Below are 16,013 nucleotides of genomic sequence, written 5' to 3' on the forward strand. Positions count from 1 at the left end.
TGGAAGATGAATCTAGTTTATACTGCCACGGTCATGTGTGATATTTCAAGAAATACTCAGACTAATTTGCACAATTTTTCTAACCATATGGAGCCAGCAGAGTTCAAAATATTTCAGTTGGCAACAAATAGATTACATATACATATAAGAACACAATAATCCTTTGTAATATGGTTGCATTATTAATCTCATTGCTTTGTTTGCTGCTGTTCAGAACTGGTTAGTGTTATCAGATACACTGTTCGTGGTGACCTACACACCTGTCCTGACATGGAGGCTTCTTCTAGCCCATGTACAGCAGCAGAGTGGAACTGAGGCAGAAATGCAGGTCACGAGCAGGATAAAGCAGTATTACTGCTGTTGAGATTGTGAGCATTTAACAGATGCCGTTGGAACAAGCCTGAGTTTGCTCAGGACAAGGGTTCAACAGAAATTTCTAATCTGCATTGATGCCTTTTTGTCACAGGTTTGAATTCTGATTACTCACTGAGTTCTTGAATGAGAGGACTGAAGCAGCAGGAAATCTCTGCCTAGCATTGGGTGCCCCAAATAAATCAGCATATTTCTGTGGAAAATGTTTCTGTTAGCACAGGCATTCGTAGTTAGCCCAACACTAGGTTTCCTGGATCCAAGTACAGGACACAGTATGTGATAGAGACCTCAGTCAAGTGGAGCACAGCAAACATAATTGTCATATCTATTAGACAGGACTGTTGTTAAGATATGCAGCAAATCTTCAGGTACCATTTTTGTCAATAAGGGCTGCCTCTAGGCATGTGGTTAGCTGTGGATCCTCTCTCTTATTGCAGGATACGGTTGCAGAAATGACTAGGCACAAAACTGTCTGGGCAGAGAAAGACTTCTGATATGAAGAACTGTGCTGTCAGTGGGTCTTACAGTATCACCTCTAGTGCTCTTTGCCACCCGTTCAGCATATGGCCATGGATGTGCTGAATTTTGTGGGAGATAAGTTTATGTACAGATCTGGATGTTTAAAACACTGAAGGCAAGCATTGTAGTAGCTCTACAAGGATGGCCCTTCATCATACCAATTTTTAGGCCTACACCATTCCTGACAGATGTTTGTCAGACCCATCTGAGCCTCAGTACCTTCATATACTACCTGCAGCTTCACCAACCAGAATCAATAGAAAGGAAGCTTTTAATAACTTAATAGAGGCCTGTTTCATACCACTGCTTTATGGAAATGAAGTTGTTAATAAGGTTGAGAAGCTTATCAGATTTATATTAAATCAATATGGATTCAAAACTAAAATTGAACTATTTGAGAAGAACACCTTGTACCACCAGATTTAGATCAAGGGGGATAAATATTCCTTGGTGTTACGAGCACTTAGTGAAAATACTAGGAAGTTACCTGATGTACCACACTAGTGCCAAGTGACTATGGATTTATTCTGTCTCATTAAAACCAGCATTGAGTTCTGTCAGTTTCCTTTTTTACAGATGTGAATTTAAATGCATCAATCCTTTAATGATGTCCTAAACAAAGGAGTATTTCTTCTATTTCGCTGCTGCAGGTCATGGCAGAAGAAGAGTTGCCAGGTGTTTTGATTCTAGATATAGGAGGAGCTTATGGTGTGCTCGACAACATTGCAGCACTTTTGAAAAAACACTTTCACCTTATCACCATGAAGGAGTTTCTTGAAAACAAAAAAGAAATGAGCAAAAAAATCCAATCAGTTTTCGTGTTTGAGTGCAGGCCAACTATTGACTGGGAGCTTCTAGAAAGCCTGCCTAATTTAAAGGTAATTGGAAACTCTGGAGTTGGAGTCGATCACTTAGACCTGAAAATGATTTCTAGCTTCGGCGTAAAGGTGACAAACACTCCGCATGCTGTGGCAGACCCAACAGCAGACATAGGAATGGCCTTGATGCTGGCCTCTGCCAGAAGACTAGTGGAAGGTAATGTTTTAAATTTTCCTGTATCTTAGATACTTCTTTGGCATATCTCAGTCTTACTATGATAGAGATGATTCATCCAAATCAGTATCTGGGATGCTTTTATGGGGAAAAATATTTCAGAGGCCTCCATTTTCATAGGCCTCTGCTTTTCCAGTATCCTGCTTTTTGTTAAAACAGTGTTGAACAAGAGTAAGGCCTTTGTCTAAATTATGCACTTTAAAGTTCCTTGTGATGCCCTCTTTGGAATAATGTCTGGGGTGTAATTCTCCTCTGGCTGTTCACTGGATGCTTTTTTTACAGCCATAAAAATCGAATACAAAATGCATCCAAATCAAATGTCACCACCTCTCTGTTTCCCCTTGGAACACGTGTTGGGAGCTACAGGAAGGTACAAAGCCTTAATGGCCATGTCTTGATCTCTAGAGGAGTTAATTAGTAGAACACTTCATTTTTTCCTGCTTCTATGAATAATTTGTATAAACCAATGGGTTGTATTTCTAGAAGGGCATCAATGTTATTATTGAAATAGCTTATAATCCTTTTGACAAATTTATTCTGAACTGTATCACCAAAATCAATTTGTATCCTTAAAGGTAAGCCCTTCCCCACGTGCCCTTGCTATTCAGTGCCTTTCAGGGGAAGGAAGATGTCAGTAGAGACCATCACAAGAAGTTGCCTCTGTCTTCAGGGACTCAGTCATGCTGTCACTGCTGCTCCACCTAAAAAGTGATGTTTTCTCTATTGCATCTTGCTGGACCTCATATTCTTTGTGTATAAGCTCATAGAGATCCCTGGCTGAGGAGGAATTTGCAGCCTTCACCCCCACTCAAGTAGTGGGGCTGCTTTGGGTTGTGATCCAGAAGAAAACAGTGAGATTTACCCCATCTAAAGAAAAGGGAAGTCAATGTTTGTGGGGTGGTGACAAATAAGTTATTTTTGAACTTCCAGTAAAATACTTCAGCAACAGGAAACTTAATTGCTTGAGCAACAGTTCCTCCCAGCACAGTACCCAGGTTGGAGCCCCCCTGTGTTACTGGCTCCAGCCCTGGCTGCTGGGAACAGTACCATCCAGGCCCTTCCATAAACTGGTCAAAATTGGCAAGGAAGTTTTGCAAGGGGTGCTTCAGAGCCTCAGTGCTGTGATGGTAGAGAAGCTTTTTTTCTTTTTCCCCAAACCTATGTTTATGGTCAGTTTGTACTCATTTGTACTCATATTTACTTTCAGGCTGCCAGATTGCATTTTCTCCTGACACAAAGTATTTTGCTGCTGACTGGCTGGGAGTGGAAGTAACCAGAGCAACACTTGGGATCATCGGGATGGGCAATATTGGGTACAAAGTGGCTCAGAGAGCCAGAGCCTTTGACATGAGGATCCTGTACCATAACAGGAACCGGAGGTAAAAATGTCTGGTTTCTGCATGTAATTTGTCAGGGGGCAGTGAGAGAAACCACAGCTCTGTTATGTGCCCCCAGTATTCCTGAGTATTTGTGACACCTGTAAGCAGCATAAGGAGTACCAGTGTGCCACCACTTCGTGACTTTAGCTCCCTTCTGCTTCCCTTGGGAAGCAGCTCCCCCTTGCCTCCTCTCTCTGGCGCTCACTCTGCCCCAGTTAGCTACTAGCAGTTTGGAACTGGGGCTGTGTAACCCTTCTGGAGCTATTGGCCAAACAAACCGGCCCTTGTGCCCTTAGTGTGCCCCTTGACCTGCCAGACTCTTCAGGATTCTGGCAGCATCCCTGGCCCACCTAACCAGTCACACCTCTCCTCAGCCCAGTCAGATCACTCATCATGCCAGCACCAATGACAAGGGTCTTGATTTCTCTTCGTGTTATAGTTCCCTTTCTTTCAGATTTCACTTCCTCTTCATTCCTTTCCTCCTAAAGTCCTAACTCACATGTCAGGCAAGGAGAGATGCTACAGGGGTTGGTGTAGACTCAGGAAAGAGGGGGTTCTGACTGCATCCCCAACCTTATATCATCTACATACTTTGCCTTCACACATATGTCACTCCATTGTTCTGCCACTCCTCTAGTTTCTGTCTCCCTCTAGCCCACATCATTCCTGCCTTGCTTCCACTATCTGTACCTATCCATGTCTTTTTCTTTACATTGGCTGCAAATCTCTTGATCTCTATGCTGTTCCAGATCTCTCCTAGGGCTTATTGATTGTTAAAACTGGTTAGAAATAGTTGTATCCATTTGTGGTTGTGTGCATTTTTCCTTCAGAGGAAAGGAGGAGGAAGAGGCAGTTGGTGCTCACTACTGTGAGAAGATGGAACACTTGCTACAGCAATCTGACTTTGTTATGTTGGTTGTGAACCTGACTCCTGAGACTTGCAAACTGATTGGAAAAAAGGAGCTGGAGCTCATGAAACCCACAGCTACTCTTATAAACATTAGCCGAGGTAGGATGACCTAAAAGCAGTATTTGTGGCTCCACAGTTAAAGCTGTGTTTTGTCTGATTTTATGACATTACCCCCTCTGACCTCAGTGTGTGATATCCGTGCATTGTTAGAGTCATTAAGTAGTTGGTAGTCTACAAATGAATGACTTATAGATCAGATACTGCATGTTTAAAGATCCTATGGGATTTAGGGTTGGTCATCAGATGTTCTGTTGTGTTTAGCTTTATCCTAAAGACAGCTTTTTTAAGTAGAAGTAACTGAAAGGTTTATCATCACTGATGATGAATGGGGTAAGAGGGAAAATGTAAGTTTTATTGGAACAGTAATGTAGAAAAGTAATCTCACGTGGGATTACAGATCTGTTGGCACTGAACAAGCATATGTGAGAGATTATTTTCAGTAAACAAAGCAAAGATAAAAGAGAGGAAAGCTTGAAGAGCTTAAATGAGTTATGTATAATATTATCAGAATTCAGTGTCAAAATGAGACTGAAAATGTGGCTGAAACTGGTCACATCGCAGGAAAAGCCTGATGCAGTGGACCATAATCTTCCTCTAATTAAATATTAATAAATTAAATATCTGCTTTGTTTGGTTAATGTTTATTAGAAAGACATCCTACTTTCTAACAAAATGAAGATCCTGTAATTTTTCTCACTAGACCCTTGAGACCTTTCTCCACACCCAGGTAAAAATGTATGTATTAACTCATCACAATAGCAAGGTTTCACACCCACATTTCATTCAATACAGGTGCAGTTATTGATCAAGATGCATTGGTTGAAGCTCTCCAGAATAAGGTTATTAGGGCTGCTGCCCTGGATGTGACATACCCTGAGCCTCTGCCGAGGTAAAGAAACCTGTCTTACATTGTATTAATCTGAAATGTTTTAAACTGTGTGCAAAAACGTGCTCATAATCTTTATGTCCATGGTGAGTCTCTCTCACTGTTTAAGGGCAATCCTTAGCCTGGCTCACACAATCATAAATGAGTTACAAACTCTTCACCTTTCCCACACCTGGGAGTTCTTTGCTAGCCTAACTAACAGGCATGTCAACAAGACCAATAGAGAGGAAAAATAAATGGGTAAGCAAGCTTCCCACAGGTTTCTGCTGGTTCTGTGCCTGTGGCTCTTTTATCTCAATATGCCAATGCTACTTCCTGAGCTTTAGTTCTTAACAACCAGCATGGGATAGCTGCAGGGTAAATTCCTTGTGTAATGCATTCTGTTGTTTCTGTTTCTTACAGGGACCATCCTTTATTGAAATTAAATAACATCATCATAGTCCCTCACATTGGAACCGCAACAGTCCAGGCTACCCATAGGATGGCAGAGGAGGCAATAGCAAACATGCTGGCTGTTCTCAATGGCCAACCCATTCCAAGTGAAGTGTTTCCTAAATGATACGTGACAGATGATGTAACTAAAACCCATATGTATGGCAAGGCACTATTTTTTACAGGACCACTTTTAAATTAAAACAAAACCAACCTATTCCTGCACTGCTCTTGTCATGATACTGCAAAGCTGTCATCTCACTGGACTAGATCGGTACTGTTACTTACAATTCTAAAATATAAAGTGGAACTAATAAAAGGGATTTGTTTGAAGATTTCAAACTGAGCAGTTATGCACTTTGATGTTCTCAGTGTGTTATTTCAGTTAATATCCTGGGCAGAATTGATGTCTATCCTGAATATTATGTTTAGTGGAAAGTGGGGAATGATTAGACGGGCAGCTATGCAGGAATGGGAAAGGAAGAAACCCCCTGGGCAAAGGATAGTCCCAGCGGAGTAAAAATTCCCCAATGTGGATCCCAATTGAGATTATAATAACCCTGTACACCGGAATAATATGAAAGACCTGAGAGAACTAATAATACAAGTGATTAAAGATGCTGGCCTGAGGTCCCAAAATCTTAGGAAGGCATTTGAGCTCCAGCAAGGGAAGGATGAGTCCCCATCGCTCTTTTTACAACAATTACAGGACCCCATGAGGAAATACTCGGGGATGAAACCCGTTAAAGAGATGGGGCAATTACCCAGTGGATGGTCAGCTCAAACATGTGAATTATACACTCTCAACCAAGCATTACTGATGCTAGAAAGCAAGAAAGGAGCGATTTACACCGATTCCAAATGGGCCTTTGGAGTAGTGCATATCTTTGGGAAAATCTGGGAGGAGCAAGGGCTGATAAACAGTAAAGGGAAGGAGTTGGCCCATGGAGAACATATTCAGCCTGTGCTGTAGAATCTGATGCTGCAGGCAGAGGTAGCTGTAGTACATGTTAATGGGCACCAGAAAGGAAACTCCCCACAAGCTATAGGGAACAGGCTGGCAGATGAAACTGGTCGAGAAGTACTCCTCAATCAGAAGTAATAATAATTAATTATCTCACTCCTGAGGTGCCAGCTCCAATGACAAACCGAATTTTTTAAGAAAAAGAGGCTATCAAGGAACTGGGGGCAACAGAACAGAATGGGAAATTATTACTCCCGTATGGTAGAGAAAAGTTAAACAAACCATTAGCTGTTCTGCATCAGGAATTCATTGGGGAACAACTAAGCAAGTTTGTGAAGGATGTATGTTTTGTAGGAAGATCAACAAAAAGGTGCTAAAAAGGCAACAGGGGTCAAGTTTCAGGTTTAAGACCCTTTCAGAGTATTCAGATTGACTTCACTGAATTACCAAAGATGGGCCAAGCTACATGTTTGCTGGTTCTAGTAGATCATGTAACAGGGTCTGTAGAAGTATTTCCCCTCAACACAGCCACTGCAGCAACGGAGTAATCCTGGAGCAGATCATTCCCAGATATGGGATAGTGGAAAATAGAGATTCAGACATTTACCTCCAAGGTGTTACAGGACTTAATGAACAGCCTGGGGGTTTCTTGGGATTTCCATACCCCTTGGCATCCTCCCCTGTCTGGAAGGGTAGAAAGAATAAATCAGACCTTGAAAAAGCAGTTGTCAAAGTTAGTGCTGGAAACTACATTGCCTTGGACTAAGTGTCTACCTATTGCTCTGCTAAGAATCCGGACTGCTCCTTGCAAAGACACAGGAGTGTCACCTTATGAAATGCTGTGTGGATTTAGGCAAAAGTGATGGACTTCCGCAATTTGAAACTGAAGATATTTTTCTGAAGAGCTATATACTCAGGTTGTCATCTTCTTTGCTTTCCCTCAGGCATCAAGGGCTCCTGGCACAGACTCCACCTTTGGAATTTGCAGTGCACCCATTTCAGTCTGGAGACTGGTTCCTGGTTAAATCCTAGAAGGAAGCCAAACTCCAACCAACCTGGGAGGGACCATCTCAAGTTCTGTCGACTACAGAGACTGCTGTCCAGACAGCTGAGAAAGGATGGACTCATTATACCCAACTCAAAGGACCAGTAGAGGCTCCACTCGAGAAAGAACAGTGGCAGGCCTACCCAACTGAAAACCCTGCTTTAAACTGAAGAAGCAATAAGTATTAATCAATTATAACTGAAATAGTGGTTGTAGCAATTGTGATTATTATGGTTATTGGGTTCATGTTTATCTGTTTTATAGGAAAACATAGGTTCTGGGGGCATTAAAAGGAGAAGAGAACCATTTAGTGAAAATGAGTGGGATCTTCATAATAGTGAGTTGTTGTCTGTGGAATATCCAAGGGTTTAAATACATAAGCATTGCAGTATATCAGGGCTATCCAGTCAAATTGTGGATGAATATAAGCAAAAAGAGGTGATTGTCCCCCTGTACGCAGCACTGGTGAGGCCACACCTGGAGTATTGAGTCCAGTTTTGGACACCTCAGCTCAAGAGAGATATGGAGGTGCTGGAGCGAGTGCAGAGGAGGGCAACGAAGCTGGTGAAGGGCCTAGAGAATAAATCTTATGAAGAATGCTTGAAGGAGCTGGGAATGCTTAGTTTGAGAAAGAGGAGGCTGAGGGGAGTCCTCATCAGTCTCTACAACTACCTGAAAGGTCATTGTAGAGAGGTTGGTGCTGGTCTCTTTTCAAAAGTAATTAGCAACAGAGCAATAGCGAATGGCTTCAAGCTGCAACAGGGGAGGTTTAGACTGGACATTAGGAAATTTTTTTTCATAGAAAGAGTGGTCAGACACTGGAATAGGCTGCCCAGGGGTCTGCGCAGGGAGGTTGAGTCACCATCCCTGGATGTGTTTAAGGGTTGTTTGGATGTGGTGTTAGTGGATAGAACATTGTAGTGGGGAGAACATTGTAGAGTAGGGATGATGGTTGGACCCCAAGTGTCTTTTCCAACCTGAATAGTTCTATGATTCTATTATTCTATGAAAATAATCCAGACTGCCTCTCCCCTGAAGAGAGATGTGAAATCATGTTGTCTGAACTAGAGGCATCTTACAGAACAACAACTTGAGATAATGTGAAAAGCAACAGTAGTGTAAATAAAAGAAGGGGGACGCACCATAATAGTTTGTTTCTGACATAATGAGAAAAATGTAATTAAACTTTATGGTGACTGAAAAATAAGATATCTGGGCACTCCAGGGACACCTGTGGTGATTGTGGTCCAAGAAACTGAGGGACTTAATTGAGCTCCATCCATAGTAACTGGGAGAGGTGAGGTATCTGAACCTTCCAAGGTACATGGAGCAGGATTTGTGGCCCAAGATAAGAGAGAACAAAGTCACTTAAGGCACCAGATGGTATAGATCATTTTGATGGTTGGGAAGACAAGCCAAGAGGGCAAGAAAGGTCAGAATTAAACCTTAAAAGGTAAAAAGTAAACCCCTAGAATGGAATGTGTAAACAGGGGTGGGAAACTTACCCGATAATTAGAAGTGTTGGGTAGGCTGTAAAGTATACCTTTCATTGTCACCAGTATGACCTTGGAAACAAAAAAAGTTTTGTTTATTCATTCAAAATAAAAGGCTAAGCAATAGTTGAAAACAAAGAGTCAAGAAGCTAAAATAGCAGAGAGAAAAAAAACAAGCCACACAATTCTGATTAAATCAATATCCTAAAACCGGAAAAAACACACAAGGTTTTTCACATGCAAACTTTTCTCCAGACATGAAGTAGCAAACATATACAGATATGCAAACATATACAGATACAGTACTGCATTTCACTTCTACATGAAACAATGGAACATGCCTGGCATTTGCTTGGAGTTTTACTTCTACTTTTGCAGATATTTCAAGAATCTGGGCTGATTAGTTACAGAATTGCTCCAAGCCACTGGGGTGCTTTACAGAGGAAGAGACAATGCTAGACAACAGGATACCTGTCAGTCACTGCACTGATGGATTGACACACAACTTGTCATTCCACAAATTGGAAATGATCACTTGAAGGACAGCTTCCCAAAACTGGGAACTATGTATGAGAAAGCAACTACCTCTTTTCAAATTGTATTGCAAAAAATATCCTTTTGTTCCCTGGATTTCCTTGATTTATAAATATTTATTGAATAATATCAAATTGGCTGACATACAGTTAAGGAAACCTTCCTGTGCTTACTAGATGCTGTTTCTCATCTCTGCTATTCTGCTTAGATTGTGCTTGGAAAACACAATGCACGATCTTACCATTAATAAAAAAGGATCAAAAGATGCAGTGACCACATGAGCAAAGAGATGATCGATTACAGTTCACTCCATTTATTCATGTTTCTTTTTAAACATTTTGATGGGCAAAGCCAACATGATCTGGCATAAAGTTTTGATATGATAGTCTACTAGGAAATTTGACTTTATCTACGACAAGCAGACAGGTTAGTGATAATCTTTTATGATGGTTTAGAGTCACAGAAAACAAGTGCATCACTTGGGTTGACCTTGCCTGAAATAACAAACTGGTGAATATAGATTTCCTGCCTCTGCTTTTTTTTGGTTCTATGAATCCTGGTCACATATAATGTGGCTTTATAATATATGACATAGACATGGGAAATGTTGTGTCCTTATCCAGTTTCATGCTTCAGCTAGTCTATACATCTCATCTGGGAAATGTACTACATTACATTACACAAGTCTTTTGGGCTAATGCAGTACTTCAGAAGTCTAGTCCTAAGAAACTATTACACAAGCATATGTAGGCATCATCTTGCTGTGCAGCATTACATGGACACCTATGGCAATATTTAATAATGGAAATGAAGGTCACAGACTGTGTGACATTTCTCTCCTCATGCCCACAGACATTATTAATTTCAGAGAACTTCATCACAATATTGGTATAATAGATCCCTTTCTGGAAGAGAAAATTAATACCACACTGCAATACTAGGTAATTTAGCTTAATACACTACATGGAGGTCTATATGATACTCTACAAATTAAATATACTTAGAACATGATAGTGCACTGGTGCAACACTCTCATCTTGTTCTACCTTAGTCAGACTTATTTTATGGTAGCTGCTTTTTGGTTGCACCCACACTGAAATCTGTGACATTCTGTGTGCTAATAATTCAAACAGCTTTTCAATCACTCAAAATGTAAATGGCTTCCTGACCCATTCCATCATGTATGTTGCTATATAGATAAATCTCTTAAAGAAGTTTATCAGCTCCTTAACCATAACTTGAAAATCAGATGTTTAAGTTGCATAAAAAAACCTTGCAACCATCTCTTTCTCTCCACATCTAACCACATAAACCAGCCATTTTTCTTGACATTTTATATGTATGTCCTGGATTTTTGCCTTAAAAAGTGTAACGTTCCTTTGATTATTATTTTTTAGCTCCTCTGACTAATCGCTCCTTCATCTTGTTCATTCTGATTTGTTGATTTGATATACAAAGAAAAAAACTACTGTGTTGTCCTTCCAAAGTTCTTCTTTTACCTTCACTGCTAAAATGTGGTAGACCTCCTTCCTCAATTCATAGTGAGACTACTTGTGTCTTTGAGAGAGGCTTCATAATGGTGATAGAATCGATTTGTTTGAGTTGGAAGACATTGAAGATCTTCCAGTCCAACTGTTAACCTAGCACTGCCAATTTCACCACTAAATCATGTCCTTAAGTACCACATCTACCCATCTTTTAAATATCTTCAGAGATGGCAACTCAACCACTTCCCTGGGCAGCTTCTTTCTGTGCCTGGCGATCCTTTCAGTGAAGAATTTTTAGCTAATATCCAATCTAAACCTCCCTTGGCACACCTTGAGCCCATTTCCTCTTGTTCTGTTGCTTGTTACTTGGGAGAAGAAGCCAACCCCCACCTCGCTCCAACCTCCTTTCCAGGTAGCTGTAGAGAACAATAAGGTCTCCCGTCAGCCTCCTTTTCTCCAAGCTAAAGAAACCCAATTCCCTCTGACTCTCCTCATAAAACTTGTGTTCTTCACCAGCTTCATTGCCCTTGTTTGGACACACTCCAGCACTTCAATGTTTTTCTTGTGGTGAAGAGCCCAGGACCAAGCACAATATTCGAGGTGCAGCCTCACCAGAGCCCAGTACAGAGGGAAAATCACATTTCCCTAGTACTGCTGGCCACGCTGTTTCTGGTACAAGGTCCTTTGACCTCAGGTATTGTCACATGAGCAGTAAGTTAAAACATCATCCATTATGTCTTATCAGCAATCTTGGAAGCAGCTGCTGTGAAACAGGGAATGTGTAAGCATTTTAGAGTTTGTTATTTTTGATTTTAAATAAGAAAATTCAAGTAACTTAATGAAGAATCCAGCTAATATGCTGTAACTCCATCTTGCTAGTTAATGAATTTTTTCATTAAAAATTAACTGAACTTGAAATACATGCAAGCAAATGATACTCAGAAAACATCACCAGGATAACAAGAACAGTTTATGGTTTTGTATAATTATTATAACATTTTATTATACTTTTACTTTTTCATATACTTGAGTGCCATCATGTGCAGCACAACAAAATGTGTTTGGTAGAGGTGTTTGTTTCAGGAGGACATGATGTTTTAATTCATTATTTTGCAAAGCACTACAGTACTCAGGAGAGACACAGCAGTGCTCTGTTGCTGGTGATTTCATAGTGTGGAAAGACAGAGATTCCTGGTGCCCATAGAAGTGGTGTTCCCCAGCTCCTGACCTGCTCTGGCTGCAGAAGGCAGGCACCCTGCTGAGTGGCTGCTGACCACCTGCACAGCAAGAGGGATCACCCCAGCACGGGTTTAGTGAACAGAATAGTGGAGCTGTACTTGGCAGCCTCCATCACCTGGGACTTGCAGTCCAAGTAACCTTGCCAGGAAAATTTTCATGTTTCTCAGCTGGGAGAGACAGGCCTGCCTGTAGCCTGGATAACAGCTGCAGTGACTGAGCTCCTGAGCCTGCCCCAGTTGCTTTATTCTCAAAGAGGGTATTCCTATAATAATTTAGGTTGGAAAATACCTTAATGTGTGCAATGACATCTGTCTACCAAGGCCTATTCAAGGCTATCAGATGGCAGTCTCCCCTGAGACAGAGTATTCCCCACTAATTGGCTGGGGGTTGAGGTTTCTGAGGGAAAGCTGGCTGCAGCTCCATGGCAAGGCTATTTTGTCACTGCTTTTAAACATTATTTGTACCTTTCACTGTCAAACTGATCTGCTATTCTCTCTCTGTTAGGATAGGATGACGTGATCTCTGCACTGTTGGTACTAAATACTGTGCCAAGAAGCAGTGAGAGCCACATATCATGGCTAGGCTCACCCAAAAGTCAAAAATATCAGGCAAACTCATGGTGACAGGGCAGAATGAGGTCCAGACCAGGGCTGAGGGGAGCTGGAGAGCAGCCCTGGTCTGGGCCTCAGCCCTGAGACATCTCACCCTTTCAGAGCCAGCTGGCAGTGAGGAGCTGAACTTGCCTGTTTGCTGTCTTCTAGATGAGGTGCTTGTGCCCTTCACATATGTCTGATGGGCTCCCATCAGGCCCATCCCCACCCTTTTCTTTTGTGTGAATCTGATGGGAGCTGGCTGGTACCAGCCTCAGCCTTGTCCTGATCAGGACTGTATGCACCAGCAGCTCCTGCAGCAAGTGCTTTCAGCAAAGCAGCATTGATGCACAGAGCAAGCAAACTGCTGCTGACACACATTTCTGAAGATTTAACTCCTCCCCTGTCTTTTCAGTCTCCTCAATGATTTTCAGCTGAGTTCCCTTTCACAGGGAAGGCAATTAATTTCAAACATCAGTCTTGCTTTTTTGTTGGAAAAGAACCCCCATTTCCACCAGAAGCTATGACACAAATACATTTATTTTGTTGGGTTTTCTGAGCATTTACATAATACTTATTTCTTACTTTCTATCCCAGCAGATATATTACTGCACATTTGTGTATCCTGCACTTAGTACTGTGGGAAACAGCTTAACATTTTTCCTGAGTTTCAGTCAGATAACTGGCTAACTGCTTTGCACTACAGAGTGAAGAAAACAATTAAGAAACCTTTTTTCCAATGGTGATTGGAACTTTTTCTTGTTGCTTACTACTGCAGTTTAATTTTGGGGTTTTCCCCTTAGAAACAAGGAAGAAGAAAGAGCTATTTTGGAGCTATTTACTGTGAGAAGATAGATAATTTGCTCCAGCAGTCAGATTTTGTGTTGCCGTCTGTGAGCCTGACCCCACAGACGCACAGACTGGTTGGGAAGAGGGAGCTGGAGCTCATGAAACCCACAGCTACTCTCATTAACATCAGCAGAGGTAGGGGGCAGAACAAAGAAAACTACATTATGGTTTGTTGGCATAAAAAGTCCTGGGAAAACCCAACTCTAATATAGTATCACTCTGAAATTTTCAGTAAATTCTCTGATTACTAGATCGTAGATGTGGTCGTATCTCATAAAAACATTTAAGCATTCCTGTAATTATGAGCCAGCAGGTCTCTAAAATGTTAGTGAGCTTGGAGTGTTAGAAGCCCGTATATATTTGTATAATCTCCTACTTAAGCTTTTTATTTATTTGGAGCAATGTTGTTTCTAACATACACCACAGTGGCCCACTTTGAAGTCTGGAACTGTACTTTGTTTTGTGGCCTTTTAAAATGCTTTCCTGTCCAGCTCTGATGCACATACCCAAGCTTCCTCCTCCTGCTCCCCCACCCTCTCTCTGCTGTGGCTTCTGTGCTTCATGAACATCTCTAGCCTGCTGTTTGCATGACCACCATGGCCAGAAGGATGGTGGGAGAACAGTACAGAATAGGAAAATAAGAGTATTCCTCTTACTGTAACCCAGGTCTGCTTGTGGGTCAGGATGCTTTGGTGAAAGCCCTTCAAAACAAAGTTGTTAAGGTAGCTGCTCTGGATGTGGCATATCCTGAACCTTTGCTCAGGTAGGACATGTACTTAAGTTAAATATAAATGAGTGTGTGTGTGTGTTTCAAACTAAGTACAGGTTTGTGAGCACATGAGGTTTCACAATTTTGTTAGTAGGAGTACATGATGTACATCTTAGAAATGAAGTGTGGTGCTGTTTTTGCATCTTAGTGTTAGAATTGTAGTGTTGTTTTCACACCCTAGTGTTAGGAAGATAATAGTTTGTTTCTGCCCTAGTGGAAAGAAACTTCATGGTGACCGAAGAGAGAAGGGAGATATCTGGGCATTCCAAGGACACTGAGGTGATTTATGGTCCAAGAAACTGAGGGACTTAATTGGGTTCCATCTGGGGGAGCTGAGATACCTGAACATGGCAAAGGCCATGACAGAACAAAGTCACTCCTATGCTACTCCCCAGGACAGGATGGCACCAGATGGTATAGATCATTCTGGTGGTTGGGAAGGCAGCCAAGGGGGCAAGAAAGGTCGGAATCAAACCTTAAAAGGCAAAAGGTAAACAGCTAGAATGGAATGTGTAAAGAGGGTCAGGAAACTTAGAGGATAACTAGAAGCCTGGGATGGGCTGTAAACCCTGAACTGCCCAGCCAGTGGGGAAACAGGGGAGGGAACTTTGTGTTGGGAATAGGGAATATAGACAGTTATTCACCTTACTATGGGTGTGCCTGCTTGTTTAGGTCACCCCTTCTTGCAAGGGTGCAAATAAACTGTGCTTTGCTGCAGGATCTGTGTGGGCCTGTTCATTGGTGTGGCAAACGTTTGTCACGGTACGTGCACAAGTCCTACAGAAACAATGTCCTCAATTCCTTTATCCTAGCCAAATAAAATTCACAAGGACTCATTTGGAGAATTTGTTGTATTAAAAAAACAAACAACCAGAAGCTAGGCAGCAGTTTGAACTCCTCTGAGTATGCTTGGGTCATGCAATTAATTTAAAATTATAATCTTAAATACTTCCCTGCCTCCCTTCAGGTGATGAAACAACAGAAGAATGCTCTGTGAGTTACTAGTTTGGTATTTATTTTCCTTTCCAGAGATTACCCTTTGTTAAAGCTGAAAAATGTTGTAATAACTCCTCAACATTGGATGTGCCACCAAAAAAACAGGCTGCCTCATCATGGAGAAGGTGATGGAAAGCACACAGTAGGGTCTTCTGATCCGTAACAAAGCAGTCCTGTAAAGCAGCCTGCATTTAGTGTTAGTGCCTTTGGTCCTTATCCTGGAGTGAGGTGATACAAACATTTTGGAGCTTCCAAACCCCCTTGCTTCCTAACACTCCTCACGAAGTGGGGGGCTGGTGCGGCTGGGTTAGGATTCCAGAATCAAGACCCAATAACTACAAACAAGCTGTTATTGAGCTTTATTGCAGCGCTGGGCAGCACTGGGGATTCTCCACCATGGGTGCTCCAACGAGTCAGTGAAACACCCCAACTCATA

At 41.7% G+C, this 16,013-nt stretch overlaps 2 protein-coding genes across 2 annotated transcripts in view; both read left to right on the forward strand.

The window, feature by feature from the left end:
• The first annotated feature begins 1,544 nt into the window (after positions 1-1,544).
• On the forward strand, positions 1,545-5,738 carry LOC104398585 (glyoxylate reductase/hydroxypyruvate reductase-like). The gene is made up of 5 exons (XM_010008708.1): positions 1,545-1,926; positions 3,152-3,323; positions 4,154-4,332; positions 5,086-5,182; positions 5,582-5,738. Exons 1-5 carry the CDS (start codon positions 1,545-1,547, stop codon positions 5,736-5,738), a joined length of 987 nt encoding a protein of 328 aa, XP_010007010.1.
• Positions 5,739-14,928: 9,190 nt separating this feature from the next.
• RBFA (ribosome binding factor A (putative)) overlaps positions 14,929-16,013 on the forward strand; it is a 14,349-nt gene continuing 13,264 nt past the window's right edge. Inside the window, exon 1 of the mRNA XM_010008709.1 lies at positions 14,929-15,071. Within this exon, the coding sequence (XP_010007011.1) occupies positions 14,929-15,071 (143 nt within the window). The remainder of the gene's footprint in view (positions 15,072-16,013) is intronic.

Source organism: Chaetura pelagica, unplaced genomic scaffold (assembly GCF_000747805.2).
Source record: "Chaetura pelagica isolate M959 unplaced genomic scaffold, ChaPel_1.0 scaffold332, whole genome shotgun sequence".
NCBI lineage: Eukaryota > Metazoa > Chordata > Aves > Apodiformes > Apodidae > Chaetura > Chaetura pelagica.

Bases quoted from the DNA above. Each gene is read 5' to 3' on its own strand.
- LOC104398585 (XM_010008708.1), top strand. From the start codon at position 1,545: ATGGCAGAAGAAGAGTTGCCAGGTGTTTTGATTCTAGATATAGGAGGA. The intron at 1,927-3,151 runs GTAATGTTTTAA...ATTTACTTTCAG, and splicing joins TGCCAGAAGACTAGTGGAAG to GCTGCCAGATTGCATTTTCT. The intron at 5,183-5,581 runs GTAAAGAAACCT...TGTTTCTTACAG, and splicing joins TACCCTGAGCCTCTGCCGAG to GGACCATCCTTTATTGAAAT.